We start from the raw sequence: 23568 nt of genomic DNA on the forward strand, positions 1-23568 counted from the left end.
TAGAGTTTGAGGTTACATTAACGATGTGTTAACCCTTGAGGACTCAGCCGAGTGCTAGTTCATCGTTTAGCAGCAAGGCATTCCCTGGGAAATATCCCACCCTCTGACTCCACCACCTCAACCAAGCTTCACAATCATCATTGCTGTGTACAGAATTAAATTATTTGTTTAAAACTTACACACACACACACAGTCTTGTGCGTCAAAAAAAATTCCCTGGAACCTCTCCCATTTACATTAATTCTTATGGGGAAATTGGATTCACTTATCATTTTGCTTAAAATAGCATTTTTCAGGAACATAACTACAACGTTAAGTGAGGAGTTACTGTACCAAATTCAGAGGGAAAAAGTTTACTAAAATATGAATCTTTATTCAAATAAGGTTATGTTCTTCACTTCCAAAACAACAGATGGACAACCTTTTCAGTGTTACAGTAATTGATACATCAATACAAGTCAAAGTCTCTCAAACAGGAAACAGTCAATTTAAATAACAGTGATTTTCCATTTTGCTTAAAGGGCTCAGATGACTAATTACTGTACTTGTCACCAATGTGTTGAGATTCTCTCTCCATTTCAAAATTTAGTTTTATGTGCCATTTATTCTGCTATGCTCAATTTTAAGACTCAGACGAGGCTAATTTGCCCCTCAAACTTAAAATTAGACTCCTTTTTTTTTCATCTCTCTAAGACTCAACTGTTATTTGAAAAAAGCAAGTGTGTTTGTACACAACATTGCAACACTTAGTGGCACTAATGAAACAGTATTTTAGCTAACAAGATAGTCTGATGAAAAAGCCACAATTCAAAGTCATGGTAGGAACGAGAGTAAAGTCAAGTAGTTACCAAGATGTTTTATAGTTTCCACCCCTCCAGCAAGTAGCAAGGATAGCCTATGAATTATTGTTTCATTGCTAGAATTAGGTACAATCACCTTTTGAAAATTACACATTTTGGGCCTTCTGTTTCCACAGAAGTCAATGGCAAACTGCTACTGTTTCCCATGGGATCAGGTCCACCCGCAGCATAAATGCATTTTAATTTAACATGATAGTGTAGACATAATTTTAGACAGTGAGCTAATTCTGAAACAAGTTGCCTCCAGTGTTTTCCTCTTCCCAACACAAGATACAATACCACTGGTTGCTTCAACATTTTAATTTTCAAATTGAATAAGTCATAGTTGGAGAGATTCACAAAATGGAGAAACAAGAATGTATTAATTGGAAGATCTCTTTAAGAGCTGTACATCATTTTACCAAATTTATTCTGGAAAGTATATCTCATATGGTCCTACTCTTTCAGCAGAACATACTAACTATTTACCTATCATGAAAGTGGGGTTTTTTGTTTGTTTGACCACGTTCCAGTGCCAGAGGTGAGAGAAATAATACTGTGCATTGTTGGAAAGATAATGAACTACAATACAACAATCTGATAAAACACTGGCATTTTCTTCATTAATTTATTTTAGTCCAAGGCACCTGTAAATACTTACTGGGGTGAGAGAAGAGAGCAAATTAATTACTGCCTTGTGTTACTATGGGCTATAACAAGGGTTCTGCCATTGCCTTGTCTTTATCTATCTAGATCAGTTTGGGGCAGTAGTTTCTCCTATCCATACAGTAAATAAAGCCTCCCCATAATTTAAGTAAATTTATTAAACTATACCATTTATAGTGTATCACATATTTTAGCTATACAAATAGGTATGGAAAGGATCTAACCACACTTTATTGGTAGAGCACAGACACCCACATTTATAGGATAGTTTAATTTAAGTAACAAAAATATATTGCATAGATTTATTATTTTTCCAAATTCTCAGGCACAATACTAACAAACAGTTTTTCATGACACTGAACTTGACAGCATGTGTTGCCTCCTCCAAAGGAGTCAAAGTTGCATACATTAAGTTCTAGACAATTTCTGCACATATCAAGTCCAACACATTCTGTCATAAAAACTGAACAGTTGCAATGTCCAGTTTTCATCATGTGCCTTGCAGAAACTTAGAAATACTTTTAACTCTGTAGGAGAGCTACTCAAGAACAGATTACTATGGATATGTAAACAAAGTAGAGTGAATCCTTTTCTTATTACTAATTTGAGCATCTGTTCCATTTTGTCCCTGAAGCAAGTGTTCACATGATAAACAGTATTGAACAATCTTCAAATCCATCAGACTGAACACTTAGTTAACTTACACAATACTGGTTCAGTAAGAGTTGCTGGAGTAACAACAGCAAAACACATCTGAGGCAACGGCTCGTGAGGAAGTAGGAAACGTGTACGCAAAACTCCTAGCTTTCAACACTTACTATGTAAAATATTAAGCAGTCTCTCCACTGTGATATTTCGATTAGAGTCATGAAACCACTTATAAAAATAAAGGCATTTGTCAGTCTAAATATGCCCTTATCTCAATTGGAGTTTAAGAAATATCAGCAATATTATCTCTTTGTCAGAGAGGTTCCATTCATCACTTTATAAAATTACGGTCAGTCATGAAACTACTATAACCCTAACAATCCCCACACAACTGCTTAAAAGGACCTCTACTCTATTAGAAGGTATTGTTTTCTCCCATTGTCTCCAAAGAGACAAGCCTTTGTTTGCTTGTTCTGCATAGAGAGCCTTTGTTCTATGCTCCAGCAGCTACTGGTCAGACTGTTATTAAAAGCCTTTGTCTTTCAGGGTCCACACATTACCAAGTTATTTCTACAGACTCTTGTGAAATTTAGATCTACAAGCCACTAAATCATTACCAAACTGAAATCCAAATGAAAAATAAAAGATTTATAACAATGCTTTTTCCCCCAAATTAGAGGAATGCAATTTTTTATTTAAAAGAAATCTCGTATGTCAGGATGCTTAAATATATTTTTCTGCACAAATCATTGGACGTGAAATACTCAGCAATAGCAACTGGACCTCTATACCCCAATTCTCTACCTTGGAAACTTATTATAAAACAATAGGAGTATCATGGTCAAGTCCAAGTATCTACCAGAAACATTTAAAAAAAAAAAAAGTAAGGTCCACAGTTTTCCTTTGTACTTTCTCCATTTCTCCAAGGGCTGTTTTTAACCACAGTATTAATGTTTTAAACAAGAACTTATTTTGTTTAACAAAAATTCAATAATTTACAATATTGAAGCATTTTCAACACTAGAATTTCCCTCATTTACAGACTTATGTAATATTCTGTGCATACATACTGCAGGCATATACACACAAAAGGAACAGATCATCAAAAGAACTTTTTGGCTGCTGCTTCTTGCTGACTCCTAAAAAAAAAAAAAAAGGGCAGAAGATAATGCACGAAGAACTTAGTACATCTCATTACGTGAGAAGGCTACTCATTGTTTTTCCAATAAAGCTTCAATTACATCGCAAGCATGGCACCATCAGGGACATCAGATTGGTTAACAGAACATTCAACCCAAAATTTAGGTTTTATAAAAAACAACCCCCCCCCCCAAAAAAAACCCATATTTTAGAAAACCAAGCCCAGTGCATAAAAAAAGTGTTAGTGTATTTTGAGAAAGTTTAATTGAAATAGTTAAAAAGATTGCTCTGCCATGTTTGAGTTTAACAATGTAGCACTGTGCTAAGGGATATATACAACAAAAAGAGGAAAGCTGAATATGCTATTTTAATTTGTCAGCCTGGACAAATAAATAGTTTGTGCCAATATATAATAAAAATTTTTTAAAAATCTAACTTAATAATACAAGTTTATTTTGAAAAAAATGAATATGGTCACTTTAACTGTACTCAAAACTATCAATCTTTTAAAGAGTAACTTACCTGTACATGATATAACCGATGAACAACACTGTTTGAACTGCTACAAAAATGAAGAAGTGAGTTGTAGACAGGCATGATGGAAACGGTGGTAATTCTGGACACTTTGGTTTCTCATTTGATGGCTAGAAAGCAAAAATTTGTTAAGATAATGCAGAAAGATGCCAATTGAATTTTTAAGACTGCTATTTTAAAAAACAACATTTTCAAAAGAAAGTTGCACGTACAGGTTTATAGAAAGAACAGGGGAAGTGAAGGAGTATGTGGGTAGGAGACTCAAGATGTAACTGTGTTTTTATTTTTGTGTACGAGAGCTGACAGACTGAAGTTACTTGGAGGCTGGGAGTGTGAGGATACATTTTTAGTTAAGCACCCCAGACATAATAATTTCTTGCAGGACTCATAAGTCATTTGAGCGCAACAGTGGTGAAGGGGCCTTGAATTATCTAATCTGGACACAGAGTAGCAGCCGTGTTAGTCTGTATCCGCAAAAAGAAAAGGAGGACTTGTGGCACCTTAGAGACGAACAGATTTATTTGAGCATATCTGGACTGTAGTTGGGAAGCTCTGAATGCCTGAGCTATATACAAAATACTCTCCATGTTAAAGCACACCAGCATGCTTGGACTTTCCTCGCAGCAATAGGGGCAGCTGCGAAGTCTGCAGATGATGTTATTACTGAAGCACATGCTGAAGCCAGTTACTTATGGTTTTAGAAATTGGTGAAAAGAAAAATAATGTGCCATTGTTAGGGGAACACATCAGGTTGTGGGACAAAAGGTACCGACCTTTTCTTTCAGTTTTTCGGAAATTCCAAGAGTTTTTGCTTTGTAAATACAGAAGTTAAATATGGCATAGCCAAAAAATATTTGAGATACATTTACTCAGAATGCATCTCAGGCCTGTTACCAAAGACAGGACCTGTCTATTATGGATGGAGCTCTGCTAAATACATTAGATGGACAAATAGGAAATTATTTGAATCAACGTTCCCAGTTTACAAAGAAAACATTGCATCACTAAACAAAAACAAAAAAACCCAAAAAACACACACCACCAGGACTGAGTGATTCCAAAGGTTACAAGTTTCAGGCTACTATATAGGTAAATATTCAAACAGCCATACTAAAGCAACTAATATGCAGTATTTCACAGCAATTCCCACACAGCTTCTTACAGCTGGGTTTTTAAACTATTGCAGCTCTTGCTTTGCAAGTATGATAAAAATAGTGTATGTGCCCCCATGCACTGACAGGTACCTTTATAATAAAACGGTTTTTCTAATTATTAAGCATTAGCTATAACAATTACTGTAGGTCCTCTTCACGCAATTAGGAAAAAAAATTAGCGTATTCTGAGGAATTACCTTCTAATTGGTCACAACATTTATTTTTGATCAGATTCTGAACAATGTTTGTATTTGAGTGTGCAATTAGCACAACAGCAGACACGGAGAACTCTGCATGCTCAAATGGGCAGTTGTGCATTTAACTGGCCATTATATTAATTCAAGAATTGCATGCACATTATAAATGTGATTTCAAGTTAAGGCAGTTAAAAACCTCATGCCTTTTATGCCTCTTATCAAAACACTGATCATGCAGTTAAGGCAAAACAGTTTCAGTAGAGCAGCTTAATGAAAGATTAATTGATCAGTAAATTACATGCTGGCTTTTCCCAACATTTCAGTAACAGCCATATGCTGAATTTCTGCAGCCAGTACGCAAATTACCATATTTCGCTGTACTAAATGCTCAATGTCCCTCTTTACTATATGAAGATGCTCTTTGATGTCATTGAAGTGCTGAGTTGTTTCATAGAGTCCTCCTGCAGAGCCAGGGTGCTGAACTCCACTGACCAACCTCAGAGTGTCACCCATGGAATTTCTGAAAACAAAAAGACTGGTCTCATTTCCTGAAAAATTCCCTTTTGCATACATGCTATAGTTATAACCTATTAAGATTAGTTTCAATTTAACATCTTACAAACAAAGGTAGGGCACTTTTTTTTTTTATAGCTTCCATGAATATCTATGAAGAAGCACTTACTTTTTCAAAATACCGATTTTAAAACTTGCATTCAGCAGAAGAATCTCAATTTTGTAGAGTGCAACATGTCCCAAAGCTATTGTAAAAGCAAAATCAGCTCTATGATGAATATTCTTTCGCTAAGCATCTGCTTTGGCTTATTTTTTTTGATGAAGTCTCAAACAAAATGTTCTGAATCTGTGGATCTGACCAAAGCTTTAGGATAAACATGGTATAATGCTATCTTTTAAGGAAACTAAAAGCTGTTCCAAAAAAAATAATGCAGTCATGTAAGAAATAAAGAAGAGGCTTTAGGGATAAGAAAAGATTTAGGGCCATCCATGTTCCATGATTACCTTTTACATGAGAAACTCATTTCCCCATATACACTGCTGTAATACTTAATGTGTTCACATGAATTCATTTTGTTGTTACAATAAATCAAATTAAATCCACAAAAAGTTGAAACTCCATAACTAATATAAACTAATCAATGAGGAAAACATGCATGCTCCTCTATCAATATGTTCATGTAATTTTTCCCTATTGTGATGCTTCTTTTCAGTTGCAAAGAGGATTAAAGTCTACAGCTAAAACATTTACCATGTGAATGTTAATCCCTTCATTATTAACAGAATAATCAAAATTTATATCTTGGATTTAATTTACTTTAAACTTTACATTTTGTTCAGACAAGACAGCTTGACAACTAACTTCATCCAATGGTCTGTGACTCAACTTCCAACTAAAAACTCAAGTCATTTGGCTTGGATGTTTACCATTGTTGTACTGCAGTTACCAACGTGTATAATTCCACACACTACAAAGACAAACCATTTTTATACATTCTTTAAAATTCAAAATAGAATTACGTTTATTGTAAGAGCTACAGAGGTGAAAGCAAAGATCAAGTTTCGCTGATAGTGTTTGATCATCTATAAACGTAATGGTTAATTTAAGTAATTTTAAATTAATAGTTATAATACAAATTAATGAACTTTAAACACCGCCTAACCTTTGCATTAATTATCAGTCACATTGTTAAACTAAGCATCTGAATTTCAAGATCGGTCTTTTTATTTTTGGAATTCTGTAAGGGGAAAAAAATGTGAAAAGTATAAGTATCCAAAAGGTAACAGGACAATGCACCATACATATCTACAAGCACTACACCACAAATATACTATTTATCACTGCAGATTCTGTGAGTGGCTTTGGTTGTAGTAGTATTTGTATTGTTAAACCACAGCTCACTAGAGGTTTCTCCCTCCATTGTGATTGCAGTGAAGTGAATTTAGATCATTTGGTGGGGAGGATTCTTAACTTGATCAGTACTGTATATCCTGCGCTAACACTCATCTCAGTTTTACCCCAGACATAACCAGTATTGAGTTAATAAGAAGCACTCAAGTTATTTAATTACTAACCATACTGGTATAATATTTAGATATGACTAGGCTAAAAATCTATTTGTTTCTTTCAGTTACTAATATAGAAATACTCTTCTTTTCACGAGCAGACAATTAGATTTTCATCTATTTCTTGAATTTGGTTACTATCCCTAGTTTCTTTATGAGGCTCAGGGGAAAAAAAAAAAAAACCAACAACATGCTAGATTTTTATTCATTATTAGGTACATTTCTCCTCGGTACAGCTTTTCAAGAATTCTACTTTTCTTCTCCACCAGTCTTCTTAAATGACAAAACTCAGGAATCCCCTTTTCATTTCAGGTTTCTCACAAAAAGACAAGAAAATAATTTAACATAAGAAGTGTCTCTCTCCACAGTACTCTGTTTAAAAGCTATTAAAGAAAAAGTGAGTTTTAAGAACACAGTTACAGTCTGCTGCTCTTCCTGGTTAAATCTCAAATTTAGAATGGGTAATTCCAGGAGATTTACTTCACAATAAGCAAAATATTGTCAGTCATAAGTTACTGCAGGACTTTTGGTATTTACCAAAAATAAGTTCCTATTCTGAACACAATTCAAAATGTAACAGGAGAAAGAGGGGTTTACCTTCTGAAGTCATTTTCCTTTTGCCAGCCACTGCTAACAACACTAGTCAAAATGGCCATACAAACAGCTCTCAGTCTTTCTGTATTTTTCCTCTTCAACAGTCAGAAATACAACTAGGCTTGGCAGAATTCATTTATTTTTAAGCATTTTTATTTTAATCTATTTAAGTTTTCACAGTTGAGGGAAATTATGGTGATCAGGCAAAAGGGGTGACAATTTAATGACAGCAGATATTGAGATTTGAACAGTTAAAGCTTTATAGCTATTAAAACACAAATTGTCATCATCACCTGTCAAAATATACAAATATGCTTAAATCAAGTTCTCAAGCAGCATTTCTCACTTAGCCTATATGTAAATTTCAATCATTGATGGAAATATTTTTTCACCAGTTTGTGTGTATGGTAAAATTGTCGTTTAAAGACATTTACCTATAAAAATCTAATCTTTCCAAGACTAAATAAACATTGAATGTGACAAATTATACACATGCTAAAAAAGATTAGTGAACTTTTCATCCAATGTTTTTTTCCCCACACAGTTTTCTTTTTATCATCACTGTATCTGAAGTCAATTTGTGAAAGCGGGCCTTTGTTTGAATTACTTTTACAACTCTTTTTCTGGAACAGACGGCATATATTTGAGAAATAATTTTGCTTGTAATCTAAGCCATGCAAGCTATACTCAACAGCTATAGTGACCTCCACCTAATAAACACTTGTTATAATGAAATCTGTACCAATACAGTACATTGGTTTTTGTAATAATTTCTGTCCATTATATATGGAATGACTTTATGGCAGCAGGTGTTCTAACTCTCTAAATCAACTGACTTCTAGCACTAAGAATACAGGATGGGGTTAGATTAAAAAAAAGACAAAATTAACTATGATCCATTTTTGTTATTAAAAGAAAATATTAAGTTCTCTAAATAAATGTGGGCCATGTCAAATTTAAATTATGTTGCTCCTACAAAGACAACATGCCATTTGTTGCTATTGTCTACACTGGCAAGGATTCTTCTGTAATCAGATGATTAAGAAATCTACAAATCTTGACATGAAAATTACTTTGACAATAAGTCCTTTTCCTCCAGGGATGACCAATAAAGCAACAGTGGGCTGTTCATTTTTGTTATTTCCTTATCTATAACATAAGACATTACTTTAATCTAAGCAGAAAATATTAAGATGTTACGCAAATGCATACCTAATAAATAGTCACTGAAAGGGCAGACTACAATGTTAACAAGAAAATCTAATTTACTTGCTTGGCATAAGGATTGGTCAAGAATATTAAAATAAAAGCTTTCCTGGAAGAACAAGAGTGAAAATGGAAGTACTCTAATCTTCGTTCTACAAAAAAACCTGACCTACTTAGATGAATTACAAGATGTTTCTCTTGAACTATTAATACTATAAAATACAATTGTTTATAATTATAGCATAAAATTGCCTGCAAAAATTTTACAAAAAATTATTAATTTAACTTGTGAATACAAAGTTAAAGGAATTAAATTATACAATTGTGAAACATTTTGAATACAATGTATAAACATGCCTTTCAGAAAATTCCCAATATTAAAATCTATTAGTTTTATTAATACTTAAGCTACAAGCCACTACCAAAGAACAAAGTTTACAAAAGGTTCAAATAAGAGTACATGTGTGCCAATATACAACTGGGAGCAAAGATTTTTAAACATGCATTATTTGGGTCCCTCTCAATCTCGCCTGGTGAAGTGTTCCACTCTTTATAAATAGTCACTGGAGTAGGGATTTGAACCTGGGTCCCTCACATCCGAGGTAAGTGCCCTAACAGGCTACAGAGTAATTCTTACTCTCTTTTCCTGGCCAAGAGACAACTGTAATTCACGGTAGAAATTCACTGTCACTCATGACATTGAACAGTCACTGGACCAGAGAAAGACAGAATGACTATAGCACAGGAGTTAGGGCACTGACCTAGGATGTGGGAGACTTAAGTTCAAGTCCCTACCCCAAATGAGCTTTTTTATAAAAAGTAGATCATCTTCAACAGAACAGACTGAGAAAGATCCATATCAGAATATCCCATAGCCCAATGGCTAGGACAACACCCCCACCCCCCAGTGTGGGAGACCCAGTTTTAAATCCCTTCTCCACATCAGGCAGAGGTGGAGAAATAGAACCTCGGCCTCCCAAATCCCAGGGGAGTACCTTACCCACTGGGATAAAGGTTATAAAGAAGGCAATTGTCCTCCTCTGCCATTTTCTGACATTTAGTTTTGAAATTTTTATGGTTTTTTTGGTTCAGTCGAAACTATTGGTCAAACTCAATACAAATAGTTTTGAGTCTACCAAAACTGTATTTTTCAGCAAATAAACTATTTGCTGAAATATTTTTGCCCTGTTCTACCTCTAATGTCATTAATTGTGCTACACAAAAGACATTTTGGTGTATTAATTGATAGATCCATTCTTTTCAATGACTTGCCACATTCATTTCTAAAATGATAAATATCTGAACAGGTTAAATGAATACAAACATATATACATGCTGAAATGCACGATGCATCTATTTTGAAGTGCAGTTTCTGAAAGGCAAATGTTTTTCTGACTGAGAGATTGTTAAATGTTTCTCCCACCAAAATCCAGGAGATTGTAAGAAACACATTAATACCATGACATAACATGAAGAACTCAGGAAATCTCAAGTTACAGTTAACATTTCTGTATTTAATGTGCAGCTTGGCATCAGATATTGTATGAGAGAGCACTATGATTAGAGGTAATTACGGTTGATATTTTCCTAACTTTTTGCATTATAAACACAGTACAAGGTTTATTTTTCTTGTATAGGATTTCTTTGCTCTTTAGGCCAGAATTTTCAGAAGGGCCCAGTGCACAGAACTGGAGCCAGGTTTTCAAGAGTTAAGATACATTTTTCCAAAAGTGCTCAACACCCAGGAGCTCTGACTCACAAGAGGTTCTGGACTATTTTGAAAATCCAGCCCCAATTGAGAGCGCTCAGTCTGTGTTCCCTCTAACGTACACGCCTGCGCGGCTGCACAGGAGCCCATCGACTGCACACCTGATGAGGAGAGCCATGCAGCCACAGGGGCCTGGAGAGGAGAGAGGGGTGGGGGGAGTAGAGGGGGAGTTTAGGGTGCCTCTCCCGTGGCCCCAGAGCTGCTGCGGCAGGGAGAGGCGCCTCTCCCACGGCCCTGGTCCAGGGACTGCTGCAGCAGGGAGAGGCCTCTCTCCCTGCTGCAGCCCCAGAGCCCATATCCCAAACCCCTCATTCCCAGCCCCAGCCCAGAGCCCCCTCTGACACGCCGAACCTCTCGGTCCCACCCCTGCCACACATCACCTCCTTTTGGTGCACATAAAATCCATTCCACGCATGGATGGAGAAAATCAGAGGGAACGTTGCGCTCAGTACTTTTTCAAGTCTGGTCCTTGAACTCTCATTCCAGTGAAGTCAATGGGAAACTGACTTAAGCAGGAGCAGGACTGGGCCCGGGCCCTCAGTGGGATACTAAATATTTGTTTTTAAATATAGAGGTTTGGGGAGTGTCCAAACACAAAGGACAATGATACAAGACTTACAGAGATTTGAGTAGTCTGTGAGACTAATAATGCAAATAACTAAAAAAATTTTCTGTGGGATGCAAACGCAAAGACAGACTACAGATCAAGGTGGAGCCGTTTAGATATCATAACAACCAGGAAAGGGATCATCTCAAATACTCATTGTGGTAAGGAGTTATGCTTCTTCACTTCATCTAAAAACGTGTTTTTCTTCTCTCTCTCTCTCTCTCTCACATACACACACACACCCCCAGAAGTAATTCAAGCAGAGTTGCTTCACTCAAAACAAGTGATCAAATGAAGTTATATGGCAAAAAAGAGCATGAAGTTAGAATCATAGAATATCAGGGTTGGAAGGTACCTCAGGAGGTCATCTAGTCTGACCCCCTGCTCAAAGCAGGACCAATCCCCAACTAATAAAGTTAGTAGGTATAACATACAGCTAGATATCTTTAAGCAAGAGGAATGGTAAAGCAGAGCAATAAAGGTTAGATACACTTAGAGAGAGAGGTCCAACTGATCTAATCATAATAATTTTTGATGTACATACTGAAGAAAAATACACTTTTAACTGAATGGTAACTTCATAAATTTTAATATTTGAATGTAAAAGTTCAGAACTTTTGAATAGTGCTAGTCGATGGCCCTGGAAAGCTAACTTCCTTAACATAACTTGTTTGACACTAACACATATACTGGAAATATTTAATTTCACGTGTTTGCTCCTGGCATGAAAAACACCAATGCCTGGCAGAAAATGCTTTTTTAGAAGCCAGAATTCACTAATGCAGTGGTTTTCAACCTTTTTTCAATTTGTGAACTCCTAACAAATTTTAAATACAGGTGTGGACCCCTTTGAAAATCTTAAACAGTCTGCATACCCCAGGAGTCCGCGGACCACAGGTTGAAAGTCACTGCACTAACGTTAGTCTTTTGAGATAGTTACATTGCTTACAATATCTTCTCATGATGAGGTACAAACCTGAGTTCAAAAAAGGATTAGATAAACGCAGGAAGGATAAGTCCATCAATGGTGATTAGCCATGATAGTCGGGGACACATATGTTCTGTTTGTCCCTTAAGATCTGGTCTACACGATACACCACTACGCTGCTCGTGAAAAATCCAGACCCATGAGCGATGTAGTTATGCCAACCTAACCTCCCACGTAGACAGCATTATTTCATGGGGAAAGCAGTAATCTGAAGTGATACAATATTAATAGTGTGAACAAAGAATTTCTGTTTTTACAATGTCCAGAGCCAAATTCAAGAGGCTACAAGATTGGAGAAATATCAGCCAAATAAAAAGTTGCCTACTTTTCAATAAACTATTATTATAGAACCATCAACTAAACACAGTTAGTCTGGGTTTTAAGCTACTATGATACAAACAGTAATTTTAGGTGGTGACGGGAAGATTAGAGAAAAGAATGTCTTTCAGCTTGTTTACTGTGTGCATTTTATATGCAGGGAAGAAGAGCTTTGTATAATCAAGGAAAGGAGATGATTCCTTAAGTCCATGAAGGATCTTGCTGTGGCCAAGATAATTTGCCTAGGAAGCACAAATGCTATTAAAATATTTTCTATACCATTCCTCAAAAGTCACTTTCACTGTTTCCCCTTCACAGTCAGTTTCCCGGTTTGCGTAGTTCCTTTTCCACAATGAAACAGAGAAGAAGCTTACTCTTTTAAGAGCAAAAAACACAGGAAAATTAGATTGTAAAAACAGAAAAATTGACAGAGGCAAGTGCAGTAACCTGAAACCTTTTTAAAAAATTGACTAGACTGCCAGCTGTGTCGTCCCTTTAATCTCATATTGTCAGAGTAACATCTGAAATCTTAATCCTTCATTTACGTATGTATGTAAGAGGCATCTGAAGAGGCTCACTTAACTACTATCTGTACACGAAGGTCCCTCTAGACTCATGTACAAATTTTTCAGATTTGAGTTTGCCCGGACCTACATTGGTTTAAATAAGAAAGAATTAAAATGAAGTAAAAAATGGAGTTAGACCTTTGTAAAACCAGTGTAAGAGATCTGAATCAGGTCTTCAACAAGACACTAAGGACACACGCTTACCTCATTTCATTCACTTGTCTGAGGACCTCCTCTTGAGTTTTCACAATAGTGTCAAGCTCTTGTTGGGAGACCTGAAAAAACAAACCACAAAAATGGTCAATGCCAGAGTACAGTGCTATGCATGTAGAAAAAAGTAAACTGATTACATGATTGAATTCATGTCAACATATTAATGACATGGATTTTGAGTTCACCTGTCCTTGTTGGCCTGGAATACCAGCTCCTCTTTTGGCAATCTCTTCTGTTACTGCAGACACATATCTCCTCTGCTCATCGAGAATCATGTCCAACTGCCTATTAAGCTGCTTGATTTCAAGATGAATTCGATTCTGCCCTTCAAAGATTTGTCTCAATTCACGATCACTTACAGTTTCATAGAAATCATCCGCTAACAAAACAAAAATAAGTAGATTATAGTTCCCCATTTTCAGATAGTCAAATATGTGCATGCATATTCATATGCCATAGACTGTCATTTCACCTCAGCCCCAAAAAACACCCAGGGATTACGAGTACACTCATTTTTGCATTTATATTAATACCTGCAGCACCTCAAGACCCCAGCCTAGGATTAGAGCCCCTTTTTATTAGCAGTGATTATCAATGATTTTTTTTTTATTTAAATCAGATTTTTTTGATAAGTTTTTTCCTCAAAAAGTGTTTTATCTAAAGATAGCTTTAATTAAGTTACATTATAGCTCAAAGATATCTCATCAGGGAATAGGGATTATAAACTCTAATTCTATAGTATGAGACAATATATTCATGTAATGTTTAAGAAAAGTTTTGTAAATGAGTTCCAATAGTTCATGGATTAGGGACCCAATCTTTTGAGGTTCCAGGGGCTTCTATATAGATTTAGGTTAATCTTTCTATCTACCCAATGGGACTCAGTGCTCAGTCTAGAGGATACCATCAGAGATGCTTAGGTTTGCAGTTCTCAAACTGTGGATTTGTGTCTCCAGAGGTAACATTCTTGTTAACAGCAAAAATGTTGTTAAATAAATAAATAAAAATAAATATACAGAGGTGAGAAATAACAGACCTCAACTCTATTGTCCCTCTGCAAATTTGTGTACACAGAGTCAATCCCTTATCTCTCTCTAAAAGTGCAAAGTTTCAGAAAGTTCAGTGAATAGAAGATTGTTGGGGGTGGAATAAATCTGGACAAGGAGAAAAATCTGGAGATAAATGTGAGAAGCGAGGGACATATGCTTGTTTTGTTAAAATACTGTATGTTTGCTGTTGAAGAAAAAAAATCCAGAACACTTAACATTATTGTTTTAGCTAAATAAAACAATTTAAATGACTGTCTGGTTATGTTCTCCTCCTAATACAGCATGGCAAGAAAATGCTGCAAATATTAATGATTAACCTGTTGAACTGGAGATAGTTCACCTCCCAATGACTTCATACATATCTGCTTCAATTACCTTTGGTAAATGAAATAATCATTCATTTTCTGATATAGCTGTAAAACTAATCTGAAAAGCTTTCAAAATAAATCACTGTTTAAAAATGTATAGTGTGTACCTTCTAAAAATAAAACCTACATCTATCTCTGAGTTGTGAAGAATATGTATTATGGTTATAACCACCAACAAGGATGCACTTTTATGTAGGAAACCATGATTAAATCACGTCTTCCTGACTAGTGATTTAAATCATGATTTAATTCCATTTGATTTAAATCAAATCCACCCTGTGTATTAGTCACAGTAAAAAAACAAAACCCAAACCAAAGACAGTCACTGCTTCAGAAAGCTCAAGCTGCGATTCAGACAATGAGCAAGAAGGACAAGGTAATAATATGGACAGCGAAGTTCACGTAAACTAGTAGTCATAGTGGCCTCAGTAATCACCAGCCTAACCACTGTCCATCAGGAGAGATTTGAAGGAATAATCGTAAAAGTACATTTTAAAGGAGAAATCTGAGATAAAGAGGACTCTTTCCAAATTTTGACAGGAGTTCTTCTCAAGCAACGTGGGAATGGGAGAAAAGCAGTCAATCAAAACCAGCATTAAGTAGCAAAGCAAAAGCTGAAGTCAACTGTGAATCTGATTTGAAAGGCAAGTTGAGGCTAAAATGGTAGATGGTCATAAAGTGAAGACAAGAAGCTTGAGTTTGATACAGTGGGAAAGCGGGTGTCAGTGGAGGAATGCAAACTGGGGGGAAGGGTGGTCATATGACTGGACAGAACAGATGATCCTAGCAGCAGACCTGGTATAGCTAAAATTTTCTAAACTGGGTGCCTAAATCCATATTTAGGCATCTAAATATAAATGACCTGAATTTAAGACCAGCTCACTCTCAAATCTCATTTAAGTCCCTGGGAGCTACATGTGAAGGATCCTAAATATGGGTTTAGGAGCCTACTGTTAGGTACTTATATTTTAAATACCATGACATTAATAATTTGGTAATCCTATTTATTAGAGGTATGGTATACAATATACTTAGGCCATACCTCAGGGTTAGATTTGAAAGTTAACATGAGTTACTGGTATTTTTAAATATTTCAGTGCTAGTTATTTCTGCAGAGTTGAAGTTAACGGGACTCAAATATCTGCTTGAAGTTAAACATATGATCAAAGGCTTTACTGAATTGGGATGGACTGTTGAATTAGGGCCTTAACCACCAACACATCACAGACAGAAAGCGGATCCACAGAAAACATTTGCCTGGCTCTTTACTTTCAGATCAGCAGAAGAGGTTAGTTTTCTCAATGCATGTTCAAGAAACTGTCAAACTTTTTTCCCAGCCCTTTAAAAAGCCACTTGTCCACCCATCACCCCACAGACTTCTATTTGCTCCCTCAGTTACAAAGGAACATCATACATGTCTGTTAATATTTCAGCAATCCCTTGGCATAGAGAAGTCCAACGAACTTCTGGATATAGTAATTGACATAAAGGGAGTTGAGGGATCTCAGAATTTATGGGACTTGGCCCCAGTTCTAAATACAGTGGCACAGCTAAGGTAATTGTGAACATGCATATGCATATGCATCTTCAAGTTTAATAACGTGTTTTCCCTGACAATTAATAATTTGTTAATTTAACTTGCCTGGTTGCCCTTGCATGTCAGGATGATCCTTCTGAAATTCTTCCTTCTTTTTATCTAGCTCTTGTTGAAAATGCTCAAACTCCTCTTGATATTTCTCTTTATCCTGTTCAGGAATTTCTGCATCTGGGATAGGCTTTAAAACAATTTTTAAAAGCAAGATATTACTAGAAATCCTCAAAATTTTCAGTCTTCTTTCCAACAAATCTCATCTCCCAGGGGCTCTCTTGTCAAGATTTATTCACATTCCGAGGCAAAACAAACATGCTTCAACGCTCATACTACTTGCTAGAAGATCTAAAACTTATGGAAACACATACTTCAGAGTGTAAAGTTGATATTATAAGAGACTACGCATCCCTATTGTGATTCCTACCATTTTAAATTTTTCCTACTGTGTTTGTGGGAATTTTTTTTTCAGTTAGAAACATCAGAACTTTCAACTGAGAGAGACAGACAGACATTGTGAACAAATACTACAGTACAAAACAAGAGCCATGCGAAGTAGAAAGTGAAACTGGTGAAGCATTTTCCAGAGAAGAGAAATAGTGAAAATTTTAAAAATGTATTTTTCACTATTAATATAAATATGACAAAATGGGTATATTTTGTTTTTAAAGCTATGCAATTTAATTCAGTGCCCTTTTAAAGTGTCTAGTCTAAGATTTTTTCCACATTTTACTATTCAGATGTTATACTGTATTAGTCTCATTTTCCCAAGATAGTAGACTGTATACCCACATCAACATTTTGAAACAGAAAAGAAAAACATGAAATAAGGTACTTCAATGCTGACATTTTAATGGACTCCCAGCCACATGCTGAACATATGCACATCTGTAAAATTAATATATTCTAGTGCATAAAGATGCTTACTGCTTCTTTCCCAGGCTCAGTCAACTGGAAAGTTAGGAAAGACAGTACATCGTGGTCATCTGGATAAAAAGTAAATACAACAAATTAGTCTGAATAAACTAATATTTAAATTACCACTACTAGTTATGAAATATTTTTCCTAACACACTATAATTTATTATGGAAGTTTCTGATTTACTACAATACAATTCTAGCCTTCTTTTGATGGTTTGGATTTTGTGGAACGCTACCTTATTTCTCATTATTTGGTCACTTGGATTTGTATGAATGATGAATGGCATACCAAAGACTGAAGAAGTGAGAAAAGTCTTGTATTTGTAACTTTTTAAAGTACTGTATAGAAGTTAAAGTTTACTTTAAAAAGTTACACTAACTAATGTATTAGATAATTTCCCTTCCACGCATCTGTCCCCTGCCTGCCCACCCCATACATACACACACACACACACACACACAAAAGTTGGGAAGTACAGTCTGTCTGGCAGCTTTAAAATGTTCTAATACTCCTTTGTTTAATTTGGGATGAAACTGCCAAGTTGCAAATCTCAAACCTAAACAAATAGATGCTGTTTGTTTTTAAAAAGTTTATTTTTTCAACAATTCCTTTGATATATACCCTCAAGATTTTTTTTTTCCTGTGAGCTTAGTAGTCATGAATGGTGTTCAGTTAATACGGTTGGAGACTGAAGTCCTCTAAAATTCACCCAGATGCAGAGAGTGGGCAGTGGGACTGCACAGGGAGCAAGGAGTGGAGCTGGCACAGGCAGGTGTCCTTCTCCATACAGTTAAAGGAGTCTCAGCTCTAGCCACAAATAGGCCAAAGCATAAAAGGTAGTTTGGGGGAAGCTCATGACCACTGCATCTATATTATGTGGCCAGAAACCACAGTAAAGGAAGACTGCAACAGTAACTGTGCCGTCCACTGGTTGACAACATTCATTCCATTACTCACACAAACCCAGAATTGATCCTTACACAAGGACCAATTACTCAGGCATTGCGCAATGCTGGCTTCTTGATTTCACATCCATAAAACAGGGGCAGCACAGACAGCAGTCGCACAAGCTTTTTCAGACTATCCTGCTAATATGCAGTCCTTATCTGTAGGGACAGTGGGTCACCAACAAGGGCTCCAAGTAGTGCTAATTAGGGTGATGGCTTTGCAGCTGGGCTAGTTGTTTAATAGACACTAGAGCACGATCAGCAATTCATTTCACAAAGGCCAAACAGTTATGGCCAGCAGAGCCTAGACTCTTACTTTCAGCTCGTCACCATCATTCCATACCAACCGCTTCAACATCCCGTCATTTACAACTAGCCTCATTCTATCTTAAAATGTCAGTTGCCAAGTAATGATTTACTGAAGCCCTTTACATCACATCTCATCAACATGGACCTCAAACTTAAATACAGTGAAAAATATTACCTGCAAGCCCCCCTGTGGCTGCAGATATTCCAAAGTACCCTTGCGATGGTAGTATCATATTTTCCACTTTAGCACAAAATTCATAGTCTTCTTTATCCGGAGTAAAGCCATTGTTAATCATTACCTAGAAAGACAGGCACCTAGATTACACCTACAAATTTGAATTTGATGCTCAAAACATGCCAGTTTAATTAGCATAGAACTCGCATAAAATGAAGTGCGTTAGGTAAGTTAGAAAGAGGCTCTAGAAATAAGTAGTAAAACTCCTCATAAATTTAGCTATTAAAGTTCTAATTATGGAGTATGCAGCAAATGCTTTATTTCTTTATTTTATAAAACTATAAAATTAGACATTAGACATACAGGCTATGAAATACAGATCTTTTATACCAAAGGACACCAACAGTGAAAGAAAGCAGTTAGAACTTAATTTTCCAAAGTGTAGCAGTGGAGAAAAAAAAAAAAATTCTGATTCAAAGCTAGCTCCCCAAGTCAATGATATTCAGAGCTCAGTGGTTCAGGAGCCAAATTAGTGATCAACATTACCCAAAAGAACCACAGTGGGGAGAATTCATGGCTTCATTTATCATAGTACTATATATTCATATTTAAACAGTGTGACAGGGGAAATACCTGTATCTCAAATATATCTCAAAGCACATTTATATTAGGGCTGTCAACTCATGCGATTAACACAAAAAAATTAATCGCAATTAATCGCACTGTTAAACAATAGAATACCAATTAAAATTTACTGAATAGTTTAATAAACAAAAAAGTATTTTTCAATTCACCTCATACAAGTACTGTAGTGCAATCTTTGTTGTGAAGCACAACTTACAAATGTAGGTGTTTTTGGTTACATAACTGCATTCAAAAAACAAAATATAAAACTTCAGAGCTTACAAATCCACTCAGTCCTACTTCTTGTTCAGTAAATCAGTAAGACAAACAAGTTTGTTTACATTTACAGGAGATATGTTCTCTTCTTGTTTACAATGTCACCAGAAAATGAGAACAGGCATTGGCATGGCACTTTTGTAGCCGGCATTGCAAGGTATTCATGTGTCAGATATGCTAAACATTCGTGTTTTCATGCTTTGGCCACCATTCCAGACGACATGCTTCCATGCTGATGATGCTCGTTAAAAAAAATAATGCGTTAATTAAATTTGTGACTGAACTACCTGGGGGAGAACTGTATGTCCCCTGCTCAGTTTTACCCACATTCTGCCATATATTTCGTGTTATAGCAGTCTCGGATAATGACCCAGCACATGTTGTTCATTTTAAGAACACTTTCACTGCAGATCTGACAAAACACAAAGAAGGTACCAATGGGAGATTTCGAAAGATAGCTACAGCACTCGACCCAAGATTTAAGAACCTGAAGTGCCTTCCAAAACCTGAGAGGGATGAGGTGTGGAGCTTTCTTTCAGAAATCTTAAAAGAGCAATTCTGATACAGAAACTACAAAACCTGACCCACCAAAAAAGAAAATGAACCTTCTGTTGGTGGCATCTGACTCAGATAATGAAAATGAACATGTCTCGGGCAGCACTGCCTTGGATTGTTATCAAGCAGAACCCATCATCCACATGGACATGTCCGCTGGAAGGGACATATGAATCTGTAGCGCACCTGGCACGTAAATATCTTGCAATGCCGGCCACAACAGTGCCATGCAAATGGCAGTTCTCATTTTCTGGTGACATTGTAAACAAGAAGTGGACAGCATTATCTCCTGTAAATGTAAACAAACTTGTTTGTCTTACTGATTGGCTGAACAAGAAATAGGACTAAGTGGACTTGCAGCTCTAAAATTTTACACTATTTTGTTTTTGAATGCAGTTATTTTTTGTACATAATTCTACATCTGTAAGTCCAACTGTCATGATAAAGAGATTGCAGTGAAGTACTTGTATTAGGTGCAAATACTTGTAATCAAAAATAAATATAGAGTGAGGACTGTACACTTTGTATTCTGTGTTCTAATTGAAAACACCACATTTGAAAATGTTCAAAACATCCAAAAATATTTAAATAAATTGTATTCTATTTTTTTAATCACTTAACAGCCCTAATTTATGTTATTCTCACAGCAAAATGACTGACCAAGTATTATTTTATCAACTACAATTGAGTAATAGCATAGTAAAAGCATCCTGATTAATTATTAACATAAGTTATTAACCAAATCACAGTGTTTTAATATCATGCTGCAAAGAGCCATAAGACACATTAAAGAGCCACCTGCAGCTCCCGAGCCTCAGTCTAAGCATCCCTGGAGTAATACAAGTAGAGTCTACAGAATTCAGAAAGTAGTTCTCTTATCCAGCATGCAAGATATTACACAAGTTCTGACAAATGTAATAATTTCCTATATGCTTTATGATGCCACTCAAAAGCTTGGCTTCAGTGTACAACCAAGGCTTAGAGAGGGCCTCCTTCACCACAAAATGCACTGAGTTGCTTGGGCTAACAGCTCTGAGATCTAAAGTATTGGTGAAAGTGTCAGGGCCCACTCAATTAAGGGCTCCAGGAAAGATGCATCTTTTCTGAGGCTTCCCGGTGTTTGCTTTTTGGAGGACATCTTTTACTACTTTTACCTCAAAGCAAAAGAGTTGAACATATTAATTAGCTGGAACTTGGTACTTGGGCACATTTTATGGAAGCCCAGAATTAAGGTTAAAAATAGAACAAACGTGTATTTCATAGCTACCTCATCCTAGTGCCATTTCTTAATCCAGAGTGGGTTCATTTCATCACAAACTTAAAACAATTTCTTGGACATTTCCTTACATCATAAAAACCACCAAAACTGGACACACCTGCCAAAAGCAGCCTCGGAATGTAGAAGCAAGAATGTTGCAGGTGCATAGCAGAGTGGCTGTCCACACTATACTTTTCTCTGATTTCTATCAGTCCCTCATCTTCATAAAGTCCTACAGTTCACTTGCCTTTTTTTTTTTTTTTTTTTAAATTAAGTATGAAATTTTCTTGAACTCTTAAAGCTCCAGAAGTTGAATAATGTACTGCATTATCTCAAGACTACCAGAGTACTTACAGTTAGTGTTTTTTCGTAATATATAATCTTTGCTCGGACAGGATAGGGCTTGTTACGAAAATCTCTCTGACAAGATGCCAATGCTTGTGTGGAACCATCACTACGAAAGAAGAGAATCTGCTTACAGAACTACATCTTTACTATGTACTAGCTAGAAAAAAAGGCATGAAAATTTCATTATTTTAGTGGATTACAAATGTCAAGCAAATCTTTCCAAGAACAAAAGCCCTCTGGATAGTTAAATTAAGTTTTGCATTTCCAAAAGGTTTAGGATTGACAGCACTGGAAGTGAAGTCCTTTAGCGCAGGACACAAGCATGGGCAGAGGCAGTACAAGCTTCCCAATGCTACCTTTCCAATGTGCTTCAGTACTGACCCAGAGGGACCATCTCTCTATTCAGACAGCTAACAAGGGTGCCAAATGTGATGTAGACCTTCGTCCATCAGGAATAGGAATGAGACCACCAATTCATTTCACAAAGGTGTCACAGTTATAAACTGGAAGCTACTTGTGATCACTGAGAATTTGTGGCATATCTGAATGAGTGATCTACAGGTGAAAGGTTCTGTACCTCACCTATTTATTTGAGCCACCTTGTCCCAGTACACTCGGTATTATATTACCACAACATTCACTATGCTATTTTTAAAAAATTTTTGGCGCTCCTGTGCAGCTTCTGCTAAATTCACAACAGATAAAATAAAATTCAAAGCTATTAAATTATACTAGTGAACCAACAACACAAAAAAAAAAGCATTTTATAGTTCTACTCAAATTCAACCCCTCCATGGAAGAAGAATCTGTAGGAAAAGCGTATGCTTCTAAGTGATTTCAATCAATGCAGTTATATTATAACACACACACACACACACACACACACACACTGACTGGCATGTGCACCTACATGGAACACAACAAAAACTATTTGACATTCTTTTACCAATAAAAATTAAGTGTCTTCAACTTTGTTTAAAAAGCCTCTGAACATTTCAGCAATCAGTACTACAGGTCTATCTCATTCACGTAAAATTAACAGACTTACTTCTGATGGTCATAAAGAAGTTTTCCATTGTTGCCTACAACAATTATTGATGGATTGTTTTTCTGAAAGACAAACCATATGAACAAACAGGGTTTTAAAATTTAAAATGAAGTAATTTTACAAATTATAAACAGATTCAATATACAATTTCATTAACAGACTTCCCAACACCACAGTAGTAGGCTAGAGAGACAGCCAAAGTCTTAACTCTGATGCAGCTTTGGTGGGAGGGGAGTAGGAAAACTGAACAGTTTGATGAAATGGCACTGTGTCAGTCAACACGAAGAACAGCACCCTGCTTTTGTTCTAGAAAAGATCTGTTAGTGAAAAAAAAAAAAGTACGGGCGTTCAGTTATGGGCAGGCTATTTTCATATTTACTATTTATTCTTGCAATTTGATAATTTAAAAACAGAAGGTATTAGTTGAAAGATGATCAAATCCAATAAAGATACAGCATTTAATTCCTAAACACTATATACTGATGGGAGAAATAAGCACGTCTGCCTTTGGTTACACAACAACAGGAGCAGTGGGTAAAGGACTGACCCTCCATTCCACTAGTATCTTTGGAGGATGTTAAACA

The 23568-nt window shown here is 36.1% G+C and overlaps 1 protein-coding gene across 2 annotated transcripts in view; it reads right to left on the bottom strand.

The window, feature by feature from the left end:
* Positions 1-328: 328 nt before the first annotated feature.
* The window catches only part of LMAN1 (lectin, mannose binding 1), a 35966-nt gene continuing 12726 nt past the window's right edge, over positions 329-23568 (bottom strand). Inside the window, exons 4-13 of one of the 2 annotated variants that reach the window (XM_073343654.1) lie at positions 22985-23046; positions 21943-22042; positions 18876-18999; positions 17450-17508; positions 16577-16709; positions 13703-13896; positions 13509-13579; positions 5545-5698; positions 3816-3937; positions 329-3292 (exon numbers count right to left, since the gene is read on the bottom strand). In XM_073343654.1, coding sequence (XP_073199755.1) covers positions 3256-3292; positions 3816-3937; positions 5545-5698; positions 13509-13579; positions 13703-13896; positions 16577-16709; positions 17450-17508; positions 18876-18999; positions 21943-22042; positions 22985-23046 — 1056 coding nt within the window. In that variant the 3' untranslated portion in view covers positions 329-3255. Of the gene's footprint in view, positions 3293-3815; positions 3938-5544; positions 5699-6840; positions 7574-13508; positions 13580-13702; positions 13897-16576; positions 16710-17449; positions 17509-18875; positions 19000-21942; positions 22043-22984; positions 23047-23568 lie in introns of those variants that run through there. The other variant, XM_073343656.1, reaches the window with a different exon arrangement.

This window comes from Lepidochelys kempii, chromosome 5 (assembly GCF_965140265.1).
Source record: "Lepidochelys kempii isolate rLepKem1 chromosome 5, rLepKem1.hap2, whole genome shotgun sequence".
In the NCBI taxonomy this organism is placed as follows: Eukaryota; Metazoa; Chordata; order Testudines; family Cheloniidae; genus Lepidochelys; species Lepidochelys kempii.